Here is an 18,764-nt window from a genome sequence, read left to right on the forward strand (position 1 = left end):
TCCACAGGGGTCAAACGCAGCCAGCTGCATCGCAGGTCTTTGCTCCATAGATCTGCTTTAATCCACAGCAGTTCCACCAAGCTATGCATCTGTGGGAAGAAAGGTGGCAAACCTACCAGCTGCAGTCTGGCTCCTGCCTCTCCTAGACCTGTATCATGCCACGTCTGGGGCTGATGGGGAGTTTTAGTCCAAAACACCTGGATCGAACCAGGACGGAGAAGGATGTCTTTCCCCTAAAGATACAAGCAGGCCACCATGATAATAACATTCCATCATCTGGCTAAAACATTCAAGAGGACACCCTGTCAACTGCCTTCTTATTTTACCACGAAAGCCCAAATTAAATACAGTGGTACCTAGGGTTAAAGATGCTTCAGGTTACATAAGCTTCAGGTTACATACTCTGCTAACCCAGAAATATTACGTTGGGTTAAGAACTTTGCTTCAGGGTGAGAACAGAAATTGTGCTCTGGAAGCAGCAGCAGCAGGAGGCCCCATTAGCTAAAGTGGTGCTTCAGGTTAAGAACAGTTTCAGGTTAAGAACAGACCTCCAGAACGAATTAAGTTCTTAACCCGAGGTACCACTGTAGAGAAGAGTTTCAAATGGGGGAAAGTTGATAAAACTAACAGGCACGAGCAAAAGCTCTGCAAATTTAAGGCTAGCAGTGGACTGAAGAGTAACAGATTCTGTCTCCCACCTCCCTCCCTCTGCAAAGCCCAGGAATTTAATGTAATCAGAGGTCACTGATATTGCAAAGCTTTCTGCGGCCAACGCAGATGATTCAGAAGGGAGTGTTCTTGCCCCAGTGGGAAGTAGCAGCAATTGTGCAAGAACAGGAGAGCCCCAACCCTGAAAAGAAATGAGCATAAATGTTAATAGGGGGGAGTTCCGAAAGGTCCCAGCTAGGAAGGGTGAAAGGTCTGTAAAGTGGCCAGGATGAGGGATATCGCAAGACGTTTGTACAAATTAATTGAAGTGCTTTAATGAAGTGCTTTCTTGGCAAACAACCAAGAAGCAGAGCACTAATCAGGGACAAAGCAAAACAAGTAACGGGATGAGAGTCCTTGTGCTATTTTCAGGGATGCATCAAGCTGATGCAGACAATGCCATAAAACTTTGTTTCTTGTCCTCCTTTCCATACCACACGAGGTCATCCGCCATCAGGAACCTGCCCCTCCACCAACACACACCATCTCCCAAGTCTTGCTGCTTCCATCCTGTAACCCCCAGTGAAGTGAGACTCACTTCCTCAGCAAACCTTCCCAACATGCTAGCCTGACTTGTGCTCCTCCATCACTAGTTTGATTCTTCCCATCCCAACAATCAGAGGTGGTCGGAGTTTTAGTCCAGCAACGTCTGGAGGGCCACAGAGTCCCCAGCAATGAAGTGCCTGATGTAAGAATTCAAAAGAGATGTGATGTAAATTTACATCCTGGTTGTTGAGTGACACACGTTTTTTCTGCCCTTATCTCAGCATCCCGAAGCAGGGAAATGTGACCAAGACAGCGAATGCACTGCCGGAAAGTTCCTTCGTCGGGGCCAAGGTGAGAAGGAAACCGTGCAGGCAATAAGCCCTTGTTGCATTCACCCTGTGACTCATTATATATCTTCCTATATATATAAAAACGTAAGGCTGTTGTCACACAGCCCGCATTGGAGGATTAACATCACCATCCCAGATTTGCATGAAATCAGGGCAGGGCTGCAAAAGAGAGGGCAAAAAGCTTTTCTCTATCCACTCTCTCCATGCCATGCATAATGTTATAAACTTCTGTGTTGATTTGACTGCCATCAGCCCCGGCTAGTGTGGCAATATGTCAGGGAGGAGGATGGGAGTTATAGTTCTTCAACCTCTGGAGACCCACAAGTTCCCCATCCCTGGTCTAAAGCTTTCAAGGTGAAGTGCATAGATTAAACGCAGAAGTTTCCCTTCACAGGTTTACAAGCTGCTGGAGGAAATCATGGGTTAGAGGAGGCATGGGCAAACTTGGCCCTCCAGATGTTTTGGGACTACAACTCCCATCATCCCTAGCTAACAGGACCAGTGGTCAGGGATGATGGGAACTGTAGTCTCAAAACATCTGGAGGGCCAAGTTTGCCTATGCCTGGGTTAGAGTGTAGTAGAGCTTTATCCAAAGACTGCAAATAGCTCATGCTGGTCTCTTAGGTGATCTTTTACTAACCGGACTGTGTTTTCCATTTCCTGCAGGTATCATGACTGGGAAGTGTGTGAATTTTAGCCACACAGAGAAAACCTGCGAGATCTTTGGGTGGTGTCCGGTGGAGATCGATGACAAAGTTCCTAAGTAAGTCTCTGCTTTCTCATCCAAGCGACACTAGTCCTCATAAAATCAGAAGAATGTAGGATGTTGTCTCTTAGACCATTGGGTCCATCTAATCAATGATTGTCTATTCCTGGGATCCTCAACACAGCATGAACTGGGAGGGTTTTGTGTCTGCATTTTTTATGTGTGTTTGTGTTTGTATATGGTTTTAATTGTTGCTAATGGCTCTGGATTGTTTTTATTAATAGTGGCATATAATTTTGTAAACAAGTAAAGTGGAAGGGTATCCCCACCTCCTTTGGACACAGGCATTTTGACACATAGGCACTAATCCTTCTTTTGTCTTACAGCCCCCCTCTGCTTCTGGCAGCTGAAAACTTCACCTTGTTTATCAAGAACAGTATCACCTTCCCCAAGTTCAAAGTCGCCAGGTAAGCCCAGGATCCATGAGATTGTGTGGGGCAGTCCTCATGCTATACGGTAATGTTGTTGTTGTGGTGGTGGTGGTGGTGGTGGTGGTGTTGGTGGTGGTGGTGTTGTTCTTATATTACCTGCCCCTCCAGGGCGACTTATAAAATTAAAAACAGTTTAAAAGAAGTTAGAATCGTATAAGGGTTTGTTATTCTGACTGGAGTGTAATGGAAATTCATAAGATTTTGGAATGCAGAAATATAGTAAATCATCATCAAACCATCAATTCTAGTACACGGGGGGAGGGGGAGCACCTAAATTGTATAATTTGGCTTTGGAATGATTGGCATTATTAATGGTATTATAATTTGGCATTGTTATAATGAGGCTTTTATTGGATTATTGTGATGGAAAACTAATAAGAATTATTTAATTTTTTTAAAAGTTAGAATCATAAAAATAAAGTAGGTCCTAAAATCGTACAGCTCAAGCCGGGGCAAAGAGGTGGGTCTTCAGCATCCTCTGTGTTATGTACTGAGTTGAATAGGATCCAAATTGGATTCAGAATGCAGCAGTGTGATTGGTCCTAGAACAATAGGATTCAGAATGCAGCAGTCTGATTGGTCCTAGAACAATATGATCCAGAATGCAGCAGTCTGATTGGGCCAAAGGAGCCACCCAATCCAACTCCAGCTGGAAGTGAATCCGCAACCTGATTGGCCTACAGGAGAATCCTGGAATTAGCCAATTACATGGGGCCCATTGTGTAAATAATGTATATAAAGCAGACATTTCGGGGGAACTTCCATTCCTCCTCACTACTATGAGCTGAATAAAGAGCATGAAATCCACACTCGACTCCGAGTATATTTCACTCTGGAAGCTGTATAATGAAGCTGGACACAGGACTCCAGGCGGGGTCCTGTCTTGAACCTACCCTGCCTTTTCCGCTCACGGCATGATACTCAAGGCAGCCGGCAGCCCAGTTAACAACCCTCATTTAGTGAGCCACCCGCAAACAGAGATGACCGGGTTTGTTTCTTCCTCTTCCGCAGACGTAACCTTGTGGAGCGAGTCACCAAAAGCTACCTCAGGAACTGCACCTACCACAAAGACAGGGACCCCCTTTGTCCTGTGTTTGAGCTGGGGTACGTGGTGGAGGAATCCGGGCAGAAGTTTTCCGTTCTCGCCCTTAAGGTGAGGACTTCCCCCTGGCCAGTCTGGGCAAGGGGAAATGGGTTGACTAGTAGGTGCTGAGTCAAAGTGGGTAGGGTGCTAAGCAGGCATGGATGGCTCCAACTCCTTCAGACGCAAACCAGTTTTGCAGGCCGTGCCGGATTTACTTATAAGCTAAACAAGCTATAGCTTAGGGCCCCACTCTCTTAGGCCCCCCAAAAAATTTAGGATGCCCTCTTGTTCCCCTGGGCAGGGGGGCGTCGTTGGCATCACCATCTCCTGGGACTGTGACCTCGACTGGCCTGTGAGGCACTGTGTGCCTGTTTACCGGTTCCATGGGCTTTACAATGATGACAACAACCTCTCTCCAGGGTTCAACTTCAGGTACGGTGGCCTTTTGGGGTTGTTCTGTCCCGTCTGACCGTCTCTCCCCCCCCCCCTTATTTATTTATTCCATTTGTATCCCCACCTTTGCTTCCAAGGAGCTCAATGTGCCATGCTCAGCTCTTCTCCCTCTCCATTTTTTCCTCACAACAACCCTGTGAGGTAGGTCAGCCTGAGAGAGGCAAGGACTGGTCCTCAAGGTCACATCCGTGGCTGGGTGGGGGGATTTGAACCCTAGTCTCTCCCAGGTCCTAGTCCGTCACTCTAACCAATATGCCACTCACCAATAAATGCCAGCTGCTGGCATCATACATGGGGAGAGCACTGCTGTGAGGGGGGTGGCCTGGGGAGAGCCTTGAGGGCCAGACAGAGAGAGACCCTGAGGATTCCAGTTCCAGGAACCCTTGTTCGTTTTCATGCATACAAATTGCCTCTTTTTGCTTTGAAAGGTACGCCAAATATTACAGAGAAAACGGAAGAGACCTAAGAACCCTGTACAAGGTGTTTGGCATCCGATTTGACATTCTGGTGAACGGGAAGGTGAGGCTCGCTTTGAAAAACGGTTGGTGTTTTCTCCTTGTGGCCTCGATTGTTGTGAGTGGAGCCTTCCTTCCAAGTAGGCTGAGCAACGTCAGTCAAATGCAGCTGCGGGTAGGGTTGCCAGACCTCCTGAAATATCTAGATTTGCCTGGCTCCCTCCAGGTGGCAGGGATGATGATGATAATAATAATAATAATAATAATAATAATAATAATAATAATAATAATAATAATAATAATAATAATAATAATAATTTATTATTTATACCTGGCCCATCTGGCTGGGCTTCTCCAGCCACTCTGGGCGGCTCCCAACAAAATATTAAAATACAGTAATGCATCAAACATTAAAAGCTTCCCTAAAGAGAGCTGCCTTCAGATGTCTTCTAAAAGTCTGGTAGTTGTTGTTCTCTTTGACATCTGGTGGGAGGGTGTTCCACAGTGCGGGTGCCACTACCGAGAAGGCCCTCTGCCTGGTTCCCTGTAACTTGGCTTCTCGCAGTGAGGGAACCCTCGGTGCTGGACCTCAGTGTCTGGGCAGAACAATAAATCTCCAGGTAGGGCTTGAATCTCGAGGTGGGCGAGAGCGCCTTCAATAATAATAAAAATATTGAGAAGAATGTGCATGCAGCTTGCTGGCTGCAAATTATAGCCTAGACTATCTGGGTCGGTGGGTTGCCTTCCTCTGCTCCCCTCTCCCAATTAACCTCCATCTCCAGGGCCTGCCCCATGATATTACATGGGGCCATCCCTATGTCTCAGATTTGGACCTTGAAATCTCAGGGTCTGGGATGCTCCTGACCTGGCCATCCTAGCTGTGTCCCTGGTTTGACCAACCCTCACCCCCTCATCTATCCCAGCTTTTCTTAAAGGCGTTCAGGGCAGTATACATGGTTCTCCAACCCCATCTCATCCTCACAACAACCTTGTGAGGTAGGTGACACCAGGAGCAAGTATGATGAGCCCAAACGTCTTGGTTGAGTGAGGATTTGAACTCGGGTCTCCTTGTCAGTTGCTCTAACCCAAAGAAGGGAACCTGTGGCCCTCCAGGTGTTAACTGGAGTCCAACTCCCATCAGCCCCAGGCAGGATGATGGAAGCTGGGAGTTCAGCAACATCTGGAGGGATGAAGGTTCCTCACTACTCCTCTAACCACTATACCTCAGTGCCTCTCAGTCCCAGGTAGATAGCTCAAGCAGAAGGTTTACCTGCATTGGGTGCAGATCATGCACTCCATATTGTGAAACTCCTGTTGTGTTAGATGGAATTTATTCCCAAGCAAGATGCATATCAGGGGGTGGGGCATTCCCAGGCCACACCCCTTCCTGCAGCTTTAATCACCCACAGTTGTGCAGAATTAACCAATCAAAGCTCACTTGCTTTCCTTGGTGGCCATAAAGGACACTAACAGTTCTCCCATTGCCATCTCTGTTCCTATCCAGGCAGGAAAATTTGACATTATTCCAACGATGACAACCATAGGCTCCGGGATTGGCATCTTTGGAGTGGTAAGTGCTGTTATGAAGAACCCCGGAGGAGTCTGGCTGCTAGATCAGGCCCTAGTGGGTCGGTCTAGTCTCACAGTGGCCAACCAGATGGCTGTGGCAAACTCTGAAGCAGGACCCGGGTGCAAGAGCACTCTCCTCACTTGTAATGCCCAGCCACTGGAATTCAGAATCAACAACAGCACCTCCAACAGCAGACAGAACACATCCACCATGGCTAGTAGCCACTGACGGTCCTTTTCTCCATTAATCTAATTCTCTTGTAGAGCCATCCAAGTTGGTCGCCATCTCTGCCTCATGTGACAGGGAGTTCCCCAGTTTCACTATGTGTTGTGTAAGGAAGTACAGTGGTACCTCGGGTTACAGATGCTTCAGGTTACAGACTCCGCCAACCCAGAAATAGTACCTCGGGTTAAGAACTTTACCTCAGGATGGGACTAGAAATCGTGCAGCGGCAGCAGGAGGCCCCATTAGCTAAAGTGGTGCTTCAGGTTAAGAACAGTTTCAGGTTAAGAACGAATTAAGCTCTATTCTGGCTATGAAACAGGTGAAACTGCAAAAGAATCTGCAGGCATTTACAACCTCGGGGGTTGTTGTCACTTAATGCATCAACATAAAGAGAGGACAGAAGATGACACAGATTTGCCAGAGATCTGCATGCCAAATTATTGGCATAGAAGCCAATTTGGATTCAATGGCTATAGTTTAAATGCAACATGCAACCCATCTCGCCATTGTTGGGAAGACTGTGACCAGGTGGTCTGTGTGGTTTTCTCAGGCCACATTCACACCATCCATTTAAAATACTCTGGTGCCACTTCTGATGGTCATGGCATCCTGGAGTTAAGGGTGCTGAGAGTTGTTAGGAGACCCCATGTTCCCCTCACAAAGATCCCTGGAAAGAGGGACTGATTGTTCAACCACTTTGGGAACTGAAGCTCTGTGAGGGGCATAGGAGCCTCACAGCACCCTTAACAAACTACAGTTCCCAGAAGTCTTTGGGAGATGTCATCAAGCCTCTGCTTAAAAACCTCCAACAAAGGAGAGTCCACCAGCTTCTAAGGGAGTCCATTATACCCTCCAACATCTCTCCAATGAAAATAGGGACATCCTAATAATAATAATAATAATAATTTATTATTTGTACCCCGCTCATCTGGCTGGGTTTCCCCAGCCACTCTGGGCGGCTTCCACAAAAACAAAAAATACACTAAGGAAAAGCGGGATATTCTGGGATCAAATCAGAAACCAGGACAGCTTCTGTGAATCCCGTAATGTCCCTGGAAAAGAGGAACACTTGTAGGGTCTGGTCCATTCCACTGTTGAACAGCTTTTAAGAAAGTTATTCCCAATGTTAGTCGGAGTCCATGTGCTGATTTTTTCTACCCGTGTGAGTACACTGACATTCACCGCCCTTTCAGAGATTTAGCTTCCAGAGACTCAATTTTTCTGCGAAAGATGGGAGACAAAACTAGCTTTAGAAGGAGCACATGGCAGAAAACAGAGACTTCATTACCTTGTAAATAAGGAAAGTGAGAGTGTCTGTGGGAATGGCAGGAGGGCATCGTCACTCAAGTCCATCTGTAGCCACCCAAATCACATGTCAACAACACTGGAAGTCCTGTTTTGTCTTCTGCAGGCCTCTGTACTTTGTGATCTCCTTCTGCTCAACTTCCTATCCAACCGGGACTACTACAAGCAGAAGAAGTTCAAGTATGCAGAACAGGATTCCATCAAACCTGTGAGTAGGCATCACGTTCTTCCTCCTCTCCAGACGGGCCGCAACACGCCATAAATCTGGGCCGGGTCTGCTGCTCGCCGTGGTTAACGGTTTGGGCTTGGAAGAGGGTGGTTTAGATTCCAATCCTTTTTTGGCCGTAATGCTCAAGAAGCAACAGCAGCCATGCCACAATCTGTTGACCCAAGGCCGGCTCTACTGTTAGGTGATGTGTGGTGGCAGCCTTAGCTGCTGAGGGGTGGCAGCGAGATGTTGGAAGGCAGAATTGGGGGCTTCAAGTTATGCCCTACACTCACTTTAGCTGCCCTCGGGTGTGGTGTGGGCGTCTACCTCAACACCAGCGCTTACATAAGATTCGAGTGCAAGACCAGTCGGCTTCTGTAGCCGGAATGAGGAAGGCGCATCACCTTGTCCTTTGTCTCAGGCGGCAAAATGTTTTCAGCCAGCTCTGACTTGGGTCACATGCATTTAAAGCATTGCAATACCACCTTAGACAATCAGGGCTTCCCCCAAAGCATTCTGGGAGCTGTAGTTTTTTTTAAAAGGGTGTGATAATTGTTAGAAGACCCCATTCCCCTCACAGAGATATAATTCCCAGAATTCCCTGGGAAGAGGGGTTGACTGTTAAATCACTCTGAGAATTGAAGTTCTGGGAGGAGAACAGGAGGCTCTTAACAACTCTCAGCACCCTTAAAAACTCCCAGAATTCTTTGGGGGGAAGCCATGACTGCTTCAAGGGGCATCATAGTGCTTTAAACAGGTGGTGTGAATGTGGCTCATCATGACAGGGTGAGGTTTATTTATTTATTTTCCTTTAATTCAAAGAGCTAGGGAGCCTGTAGCCATTCATATAATGTTCTTTCTTTCCTTCCACCCCACAAGATTTTTTGAGGGGGGAAGGCTTTCATTTTGCTCCCGGTGAAAAAGAGGAAATTTTGGGGATGCGATGCCGGGATGAACCAACATGTCTCTCATTTTATTTATTTTATTTTGGCGTGGGGGAAATCTTAGGGAAAAGAAGATGCCGTCATGTGCGACTTACACGGGAAGGAAAAGGTTGTTCAATGAAATTGTAAGTGGCTATGAAAAACAGTATAAAATGAGGTGGTGACTGAGTGTGCAAACCTATGCATGTCTGCTTGGCAGTAAATCCCACTGAATTCAACAGGACTTAGTCCAAATTAAGCTTCTTCTGTCCTCATCTAAACATCCTGTTCAATCATTTTGTCCCAAATGCAAAAACCTCACCCATCAAGCATGTGGTCACATGACGTCCATTTCACAGATAAAACCAACATTGAACAACACACCATCACAATCATCATAAATTGTCATATTAATTTATAAGGACCTGAACAACTTAGGACCCAAGTATTTTACCTTGGGAAAATCATAGAATTGTTGAGTTGGAGCATCATCTAGTCCTGCCCCCTGCCAACCATATTTATTTATTTATTTCATAAAATGGGTACACCACGACTGCTTTTTTTAAAAAACAAAAACCATCAGAGCATAAAAAGCAAAGAAGAATAAAATTATGAGTTTAAAAAAATGTTAAAAACAAGAATATAAAACATCAAAAAAGGTAGAATCAGCAATAAATTAAAAACAGACTAAAACGTGCATCAACATTCTACATATCTAGTAAAGGTAAAGGTAAAGGTAAAGGGATCCCTGACCATTAGGTCCAGTCGTGGCCAACTTTGGGGTTGCTGCGCACATCTTGCTTTATTGGCCAAGCGAGCCGGCGTACAGCTTCTGGGTCATGTGGCCAACATGACTAAGCCGCTGCTGGCGAACCAGAGCAGTGCACGGAAATGCCGTTTACCTTCCTGCCAGAACAGTACCTATTTATCTACTTGCACTTTGTGCTTTTGAACTGCTAGGTTGGTAGGAGCAGGGACCGAGCAACGGGAGCTCATCCCATCGCGGGGATTCGAACCGCCGACCTTCTGATCGGCAAGTCCTAGGCTCTGTGGTTTAACCCACAGCGCCACCAGCGTCCCTACATATCTAGTAGGCTTATCTAAATAAAAATGTTTTCAGCAGCTGCTGAAAAGAGTACAGTGAAAGTGCCTGCCTGATTTCCACAGGCAGGGAGTTCCAACGTGTAGGTGCAGCCACACTAAAAGATGGATTTCTTACGCAATGGGTATTGTGTGGCACCCGTAACAGTGCCAGTTCTGCATGTTGAAGCAGTCAAGTGGACATAGATGGGAGGGGGGGGTGAGGCAATCTCCCAAGGAAACTGGTCCCAAGTTGCTAAGGGCTTTATATACTAATAGTAACAACACCTTGAACTCAGCCCGGTAGAAAATCAGCAACCAGTGGCAGAGCTCTGAGCACAGGTGTTACATGCTGACAAGGCCTCACTCCTGCCAGCAATCGTGCTGCAATATTCCACACTCACTGCAGGTTCTGGATCAAGTGCATGAGAAGCCCCCACAGAGAGCACATTTTATAGGCATTCAAGGTTGGTATTTTTCTTGGTTCCCCTCCCCCCCCCAGGGGGGCAGAGGAAGGGCGGTGCGGTGGGGGGGCAGGCCACCTCGGGTGTCACCACAGAAGCAAAAAAAAACTTGTTTTGATGAATTGGAAGAGCCACAAAAAGATTCCATTGAGCACATGGATTGATAATATGGACAGATTAGCTACATACGAACAAATTGCATGTTGACGCAAATGAAGAATGGATAAATATGAAGAAATCTGGAAGGAATATTTAAGCGATAAGGCGGATAGTGGTGGGAAGTAGGGGGAGGAGAGAGAGGTGGGAAAATATTGTTTTAAAGGGTGTTGTTGTTGTTTAGTCGTTTAGTCGTGTCCGACTCTTCGTGACCCCCTGGACCAGAGCACGCCAGGCACTCCTGTCTTCCACTGCCTCCCGCAGTTTGGTCAGGCTCATGATGGTAGTTTCGAGAACACTGTCCAACCATCTCGTCCTCTGTCGTCCCCTTCTCCTTGTGCCCTCCATCTTTCCCAACATCAGGGTCTTTTCCAGGGAGTCTTCTCTTCTCATGAGGTGGCCAAAGTATTGGAGCCTCAGCTTCAGGATCTGTCCTTCCAGTGAACACTCAGGGCTGATTTCCTTAAGAATGGATAGGTTTGATCTTCTTGCAGTCCAAGGGTGTAGTCATAGGTATATCAGTGTATTCAAATCTGAATTGTCAAATCGTGTTACAGTGGTACCTCGGGTTGCATACGCTTCAGGTTACATACACTTCAGGTTACAGACTCTGCTAACCCAAAAATAGTGCTTCAGGTTAAGAACTTTGCTTCAGGATGAGAACAGAAATCATGCTCTGGTGGTGCGGCAGCAGTAGGAGGCCCCATTAGCTAAAGTGGTGCTTCAGGTTAAGAATAGTTTCAGGTTAAGAACGGACCTCCAGAACGAATTAAGTACTTAACCCGAGGTACCGCTGTATTAGTGTTATTATGGTTTTTGTTGTATGTGTCTTTTGCGATTGTTGTTTGTATTGAAAAAATTATTAAATAATTTTTTTAAAAAAACACCACTGAGGGGGGGTGACAAAATGTCGGGCGGCACTCACCGCAGGGCCTGCAGTGCGCCTGAGCCACGCGTCTCTCCTGGGAGTGACGCGGTGGCTTGGGCGCCGGCAGGCTCTGTGCTGCCCCGAACGGTCTGCCTGCCACCTCTCCCTCAGTTGTAGGGCGGCTGAGTGGGAGGAGTCAGGCAGACTCCTCAGAGGTCCTGCGGAGTGTCCTGCCCTGGCTCACCCCGCCCCGCGGGAAGCTGGCCCTGACCACGCGCCGCCCCAGGTGCCTGATCGGCTTGCTCCACCGCTGCCCCCCTTTCTTCCTCATATATTTACTTCTTAACTTCTTCCAGGATCCACTCACCAAGCACATGCCCCGCCTCCTCTTCCTTCTCCTCGAATACGTGGCTGTCGACCTGAGAGATTTATCCACCTACCCCTTACTGCTGAACCCCGGAAGCACGGGACTCGCCTCCCTTCTACGGCTCAGAGAGGCTGTTTTATAGACTCCCCCAATATTCTCAGTGCAGAGAACACTGAGAGGATGTGTTTTTAAGAGTCACTTGAGGTGGACACTGGAACGCTATAAAAAAAGACAAGATTCAAGCTGTCTGGGGAGGATTTGAGACAGCCTCTGGGACTCTCGACTAGGGATGGTGCAGAAGCCGAGGTGTCGAAGAGAGAGGGAAAAGCAGCAATGGTCCTTCTTGGAGTTACACTATAGATGCAGCCAAATTGCACGTAGTTTCTTTTGGAAGTTAGGGAACCAGTAATGTCAAACTAGCCTAGGGATGTGGGGTCGATTCCACTTGCATTTAAAGATGAACTTTCCTAGTAGCAATGAAACAAGATGCAGACTTAAAACACAGCCGTCCTTTCAAATTCACAATCTTGTGATGCAATTCTCTCATTCTCATTTTCCCCCATCTTAGGTTCAGTTGTCCACATTTCCACATCAGTTTGCAATTATATATCTTTTAAGAAGTCCTTGTGAAAATGCACCAGCATTTTAGTGCAAATTCTCATGTACACATTTTTGCTTTTTTAAAAAAATATTTTCATGGTTTTTCTTTGATGTATAGCAAAATATAACTAGTCAACTAAACTTAATTGTAACACACACATCCAGTCTTGCCAGCTACTGGGTAAGTATTCAATCCTTAATAATATTCATGTCTTTTTTTAGTTTTTCTACAAAATTTCTCCTGCATCACACATTTTTGCATGCAAAGCATATTTTGCCAAACACGGTGCATTTTGGGTTTGCTATTTTCACCAGCATATGCATTTCTATGAAAACTTTACCTGTGTACGATTCTTTGCACACACTACTTGACCGAAAGAACAGATTTGCAAAATTCAGAGAAGTGCGAATTTTGAAGGACGGCTGTGTCTCTCGGTTCACAAAGTGTGAATTGCATAGATTCACGTTTACGTGTGAACCGAACCAAATTTCTCCTCCATTCCTACAAAGCTGATAAGAAGGACTTGCACCTGGGCCGGCCTTATGCTGACCCTCTGCAGCAGAGAAATGTGTGGTTCTTTGGCAATGCCCAAAGTCCTTAGAGATGGTGGTTCTATGTGAGCACCTCATCTTTGCCAATGGCATCAAACACTCCCAAGGCTGCCAGCGACTCTGAATGGGCCCCTTACTTAATGGCACAGCTCAGTGGTTTACACACACATACACACACACACACACACACACACACACACACACACACACCACTGCCATGCTTTTCAGTCAACAGCTGTTCCTGCTGCATGAATCCCAGGGAAGATGGGTTGCAGAGGCCTGTTTTGAAATAATATATTTTTTATTTTTTAAAAAAGAGAAATAAAGACCTTTAGTTTTGGTACTACCTCAATTTTCTTTGCTCCGTGATTACCCTTGTGTGCATATTGCTGTGCAGCTGGCAGTAATGATGGTTCCTGATTATTTATTGAATTTACATCTTGCTCTTCCTACCCGAGGAGCCCAGGGGGGCAAGCAGGTGTACCTTTAAAACAAAAGCATTTCAAAATGGATTTTAAAGGTTGAAACATTCCTTAGTCCAATGATCATCAAATTGCTTGCAATGGTATTCTTCAGACTTCAACTTCATTCTGGTTGCTCCTTTCTGAACCTTCTCCAGCTATCCTTTTTGAGAGGAGATAATAATAATCATAATAATCATAATAATCATAATAATCATAATCATAATCATAATTTGTTTATACCCTGCCCATCTGGCTGGGTTTCCCCAGCCACTCTGGGCGGCTTTCAACAGAATATTAAAATACCGTAGTCTTTTAAACATTAAAAGCTTCCCTAAACAGGGCTGCCTTCAGATGTCTTCTAAAAGTCTGGTACAGTAGTTGTTTATCTCTTTGACATATGGTGGGAGGACGTTCCACAGGGTGGGTGCCACTACCGAGAAGGCCCTCTGCCTGGTTCCCTGTAACTTGGCTTCTCGCAGTGAGGGAACTGCCAGAAGGCCCTCAGCGCTGGACCTCAGTGTCCAGGCAGAACGATGGAGGTGGAGATGCTCCTTCAGGTATACTGGGCCGAGGCCGTTAAGGGCTTTAAAGGTCAGCACCAACACTTTGAATTGTGCTCGGAAACATACTGGGAGCCAGTGTAGGTCTTTCAAGACCAGTGTTATGTAGTCTCAGTGTTATGTGGTGATGGGAGCCGCACCATAGATTTGGATAATGGTGTTAGGATATTTCTTTAAACATTTTTTTTCCAGCAGTTGCTCATGGGCCTGAGACCCTCTAAGTGTCCCTGTTTTCCAGTGACAGTCTCATAATTATGGAAGCTGTCCTGGTTTCTGATTTGATCCTGGAATGTCCCGCTTTGCCTTAGGACATCTCTATTTTCACTGGAGAAATGTTGGAGGGTGTGGAATAGGACGTCCCTATTTTCACTGGAGAGATGTTTGAGGGGATGTCTCTGTTTTCATCGGAGAAATGTTAGAAGGTATGGGGCCTTGGTTTCCAGACCTCTCACTATCCAGTGCCAGAGATTACAATCTCCTACCTGAGTGATAGATTTTTGCCTCAGAACATGGGAGGCCTGCAGTGTAGCTAGCCTTTAATTTCTCAGGGACATGAAGGCCGCTAACATCAAATGAACTGGCTCTACATCAGAGTGTTGCTTTGACAAATAAGAGTGGATATGGTTCCCCTTATTTGTAGCCCCTTTTACCACAACAATATATTTCTTTTGCCTGTTAATGAAACAGGATAGATCAGAAAGGCCAGAAGTAACAAAGTCAGGATAGCTAAAAGCCCATACAAATATAATTCATTCATTCATTCCTTTCACTTAGTCCCAACTGCAATATTAAAGCAGGCAGGCAGTTACTGCCCATTCAAAATGAAAAGACATTTTATTATAATCTGCAGCTTCTGTGGCTCCCCCCCCCCCTGGCTGCCCTCTAGGCTCCTGGCTCTGCTTATTATCTCCTTCAGGAATGCAATGCAAGGCAAGGTTATTAAGATGATGTTTTCTCCCGCATAGACTCCGAGATAATGCCACCAAGGGGATAGTATCCTTGAAAATAGAACACAGTTACTGTAGTAAAAAAAATTGCTTCACCAAACACTGATTACAAAACAGCTTTCCTCTGCCTCTGTTTGGAGACTTCAGATCTCTCTGAAATAACAAGATAGAGGCGGGTGAACATCTGGGCCACGCCACACCTGTTTTCCCTCCTCAAGAACATTTGTTGATGTCCTCCTTAAAATCTGGTTCCCAGAGCTGGACACAACTCTGGATGTGGCCTGATCAGCAAAAAAACAGAGCAGAACTACAGTCCTCTTCAGGGGCAGAAGCAATTCGGTCCTTGGCATCTGCAGGGATGGCTGGGAGAGAACCCAAACTCAACTCCTGGAGAACGAGAGCCGGGCTGTGTAAGAAATACTGAGCTGGGTGGAACACAGTAAGGCAGTACCCTCTGTTCATGGAAGCTATATGGGCACCCCGTTCTGCTGCCTCCATCACTCTCCATGAGTTGTTGGAGGAGGAGAAGAAGAGGAGGAGGAGGAGGAGGGGGAGTTTGGATTTGATATCCCGCTTTATCACTACCCTAAGGAGTCTCAAGGGAGGGCTGACTGGCGCTGTGGGTTAAACCACAGAGCCTAGGACTTGCTGATCAGAAGATTGGCGGTTCGAATCCCCACGACAGGGTGAGCTCCCGTTGCTCGGTCCCTGCTCCTGCCACCTAGCAGTTTGAAAGCACGTCAAAGTGCAAGTAGATAAATAGGTACCGCTCCGGTGGGAAGGTAAACGGTGTTTCCGTGCACTGCTCTGGTTCGCCAGAAGCGGCTTAGTCATGCTGGCCACATTACCCAGAAGCTGTATGCCGGCTCCCTCGGCCAATAAAGCGAGATGAGCGCCACAACCCCAGAGTCGGTCACGACTGGACCTAATGGTCAGGGGTACGTTTACCTTTACCTTTAAGGAGTCTCAAAGTGGCTAACATTCTCCTTTCCCTTTCTCCCCCACAACAAACACTCTGTGAGGTGAGTGGGGCTGAGAGACTTCAGAGAAGTGTGACTAGCCCAAGGTCACCCAGCAGCTGCATGTGGAGGAGCGAAGACGCGAACCCGGTTCACCAGATTATGAGTCTATCGCTCTTAACCACTACACCACACTGGCACCACACCACAGAAGGACCACTACACTACACCACAGAAGGACAGACAGGCATCTGAAGGCGGGAGCTTCCTAGGAAGGGCTTCAGGAGAAGGACGCAACAGCCACGCGCCCTTCAATCCCAGCCCCGCGAGGACAAGGCTGGGATCAAAGGGTGCATGGCGTCATTCTCACACTGCCCTCCCTAGTCCGCTTTGAAATCCCAGCCTCGCAAAGTGGCACAGGGCTGGCTCAGGGAGGGTGGCACAAGCAGCCCTGCTGCCCCCACCGAAAAATTCACCCGGGGCAATTGCCCCAGCAACCGCCTACACGCTACGCCCGACGCCTCTCTTGTTAAAGGAACGCTGGAGAGCATATCTGGATAGACGGGAAAATATATCTCGGGTTAAAGGACATGGGATCACAAGTCACTATAGTCCACCCGGAGATAATCAGGGCTGAAGCCATAATTCCAGGAAAATTAATAAAATTAAAAGGCATTTCGAAACAAGCAGAGATCCTAAAGGTGGTGGAAATAGGTGTCAGGTTCAAAAACTGGGCAGGGAAGTGGCAGGTAGCCCTTTCGGAAGAAATTCCCACCCCTGTGCTCATTGGTTGGGACATTTTAGAACATGTGCAGAGTACTTTCATAGTTACCAGAGCAAAAGGGAGCCTACAGTCACCTAATCCTGAGGGGGTGGATACAGTAGCAGAGGCAGACAATGCTGAACGACAGCAAGGGGATAATCAGTGTGAGGAAAGAAAAGACACCTTTTTGTTTCCTTTGACTAAAAGTCAAACTCCAAGTTTTGCCAAAAAACAAAAAGAAGATACTGAGTTACAAATGTACTTTGAGGCAGCCAAATCGGAGAGGCCGTTAACTCCTGAGTGCCCAGAACAGTTTTGTTTGAGCAAGGACATTTTATATCGAGAAGTCCTTGCCCCACCACCGGGGTGTGGGGCGCGAAGAAGTGAGAAGACAGTAATCCCACATGATATAGAAGTTTATAAAATTATCCCCAGAAATGGAGTAGAAAAAGGGTTTCCTCCCTCTCAAGGCTAGAGGGTGCATGTGTAGAAACTAGCCCATTGTACAAAGGTAAAATGTGCATCTATTGCTTTGCCCAATTTTGCTTCTGCACCCCCCCCCCCCGGCAAGGGGTTCCTTAGATTGCAAGGATGGGAATGTGGCCCTGAATCAGAAAAAGATTCCCCAGCTTTAAGGGGACCTGATGGCTTTATAAGGGGATGAGACAAATGTTTGGAAAAGGTTTCCATCAAGGATTATTAGACATGCTAGCTAAAACAGAACCTCAAAGTTAAGAGACCGTATACAGTACTTCCTAAATATTGCTAGGAAGAGAATATTGAGAGAGAGAGAGAGAGAGAGAGAGAGAGAGAGAGAGAGAGAGAGAGAGAGAGAGAGATTGCCTTCATTCATTCTTTTACTTTTAAAAAAGTTTTTTTGGTGCAGAGAGGAACTACTCCAAAGCATCTTTGCTCTAAAAAAGGAAAACTTTGATCAAATGCAACAGGACCTGTCTTTGGAATTGTTGTTGCAGTATTAGAAATTGGCCGGCAGAGGGGGTGAGAGCACTTGCAATAGCTCCCCTGGAAAAGTCACAGGCAGATTCTCCCATGTAAAACTTGGTGGTAAGTGAGGAAGACCACCACCACCACTGCTGACACCACTTTCAGGTCAGAATTTGAACTTTTCTCAAGCTGGACCTGCAGGCATGGTGTTGAAGAGCATTGGAAAATGCACAGCGGTGATCTCGTTTCCACGGAGGCAGAAACAACAAAAAGATTTGGCTGGGATCTTGAGGCTACCTGTTTCGACGTGGTGTATGTGGTTTTGTGATGATGTGAACAGCAAATTATCAGGGGGGGTTGGACTATGCCTTCTCAATCCGGCCCACAGACGGTCTGGGAATCAGCATGTTTTTACATGAGTAGAATGTGTGCTTTTATTTAAAATGCATCTCTGGGTTATTTGTGGGGCACAGGAATTCGTTCACCCCCCCCCCAAAAAAATATAGTCCGGTCCACCACATGGTCTGAGGGACAATGGACTGGCCCACGGCTGAAAAAGGTTGATGACCCCTACTGCCAAAGAAATAAAAAAATATTTTTATGTACACGACAACGGCGGCAAGAGTCTTAATAGCACAAGGATGGAAGAATGAGGAAATCCCGACGAAAGAACTGTGGCAAGAAAAACTGATAGACTATGCAGAATTGGCAAAACTGATACACAAACTACGTGACAAGGATAACTGATTTTAAAGATGAATGGGAACCTTTTACGAAATATTTGAAGAAGCAACAAAATGAACTGGACTCTTTCGCAGGTTTTCACAAACTCTTTATTGTAATATATAGATAGATAATTTGAGGATCTTTACAATTTTACAATATGCAGACAGAAAGATGTGTTGAGAAACCAGAGAAAGGAGCTGAGGGAAGTCCGGGGTGGGAGGTTGGGTTTTTTGTTTAGGGGGGAGGGAAGGGGGGAAATGGAGGAGGGGGAAATATGTGGATGATGTATTTTTGTTAAAATTATTGTGTTGAAATTTCTATTTATTTATTTTTTAAATGTTGCTGACCC

The 18,764-nt window shown here is 46.3% G+C and overlaps 1 protein-coding gene across 1 annotated transcript in view; it reads left to right on the plus strand.

Annotated features, from left to right (window-relative positions):
• The window catches only part of P2RX1 (purinergic receptor P2X 1), a 29,034-nt gene extending 15,631 nt beyond the window's left edge, over positions 1–13,403 (plus strand). Inside the window, exons 4-13 of the mRNA XM_081173114.1 lie at positions 1,476–1,545; positions 2,211–2,307; positions 2,637–2,717; positions 3,753–3,894; positions 4,127–4,257; positions 4,707–4,797; positions 6,238–6,303; positions 7,940–8,041; positions 9,050–9,110; positions 11,889–13,403. Of these exons, the coding sequence (XP_081029240.1) occupies positions 1,476–1,545; positions 2,211–2,307; positions 2,637–2,717; positions 3,753–3,894; positions 4,127–4,257; positions 4,707–4,797; positions 6,238–6,303; positions 7,940–8,041; positions 9,050–9,106 (837 nt within the window). The 3' untranslated portion in view covers positions 9,107–9,110; positions 11,889–13,403. The remainder of the gene's footprint in view (positions 1–1,475; positions 1,546–2,210; positions 2,308–2,636; positions 2,718–3,752; positions 3,895–4,126; positions 4,258–4,706; positions 4,798–6,237; positions 6,304–7,939; positions 8,042–9,049; positions 9,111–11,888) is intronic.
• The last annotated feature ends 5,361 nt before the right edge of the window (positions 13,404–18,764 follow it).

Source organism: Podarcis bocagei, assembly GCF_964188305.1.
Source record: "Podarcis bocagei genome assembly, chromosome: 15".
Taxonomy (NCBI): Eukaryota; Metazoa; Chordata; class Lepidosauria; order Squamata; family Lacertidae; genus Podarcis; species Podarcis bocagei.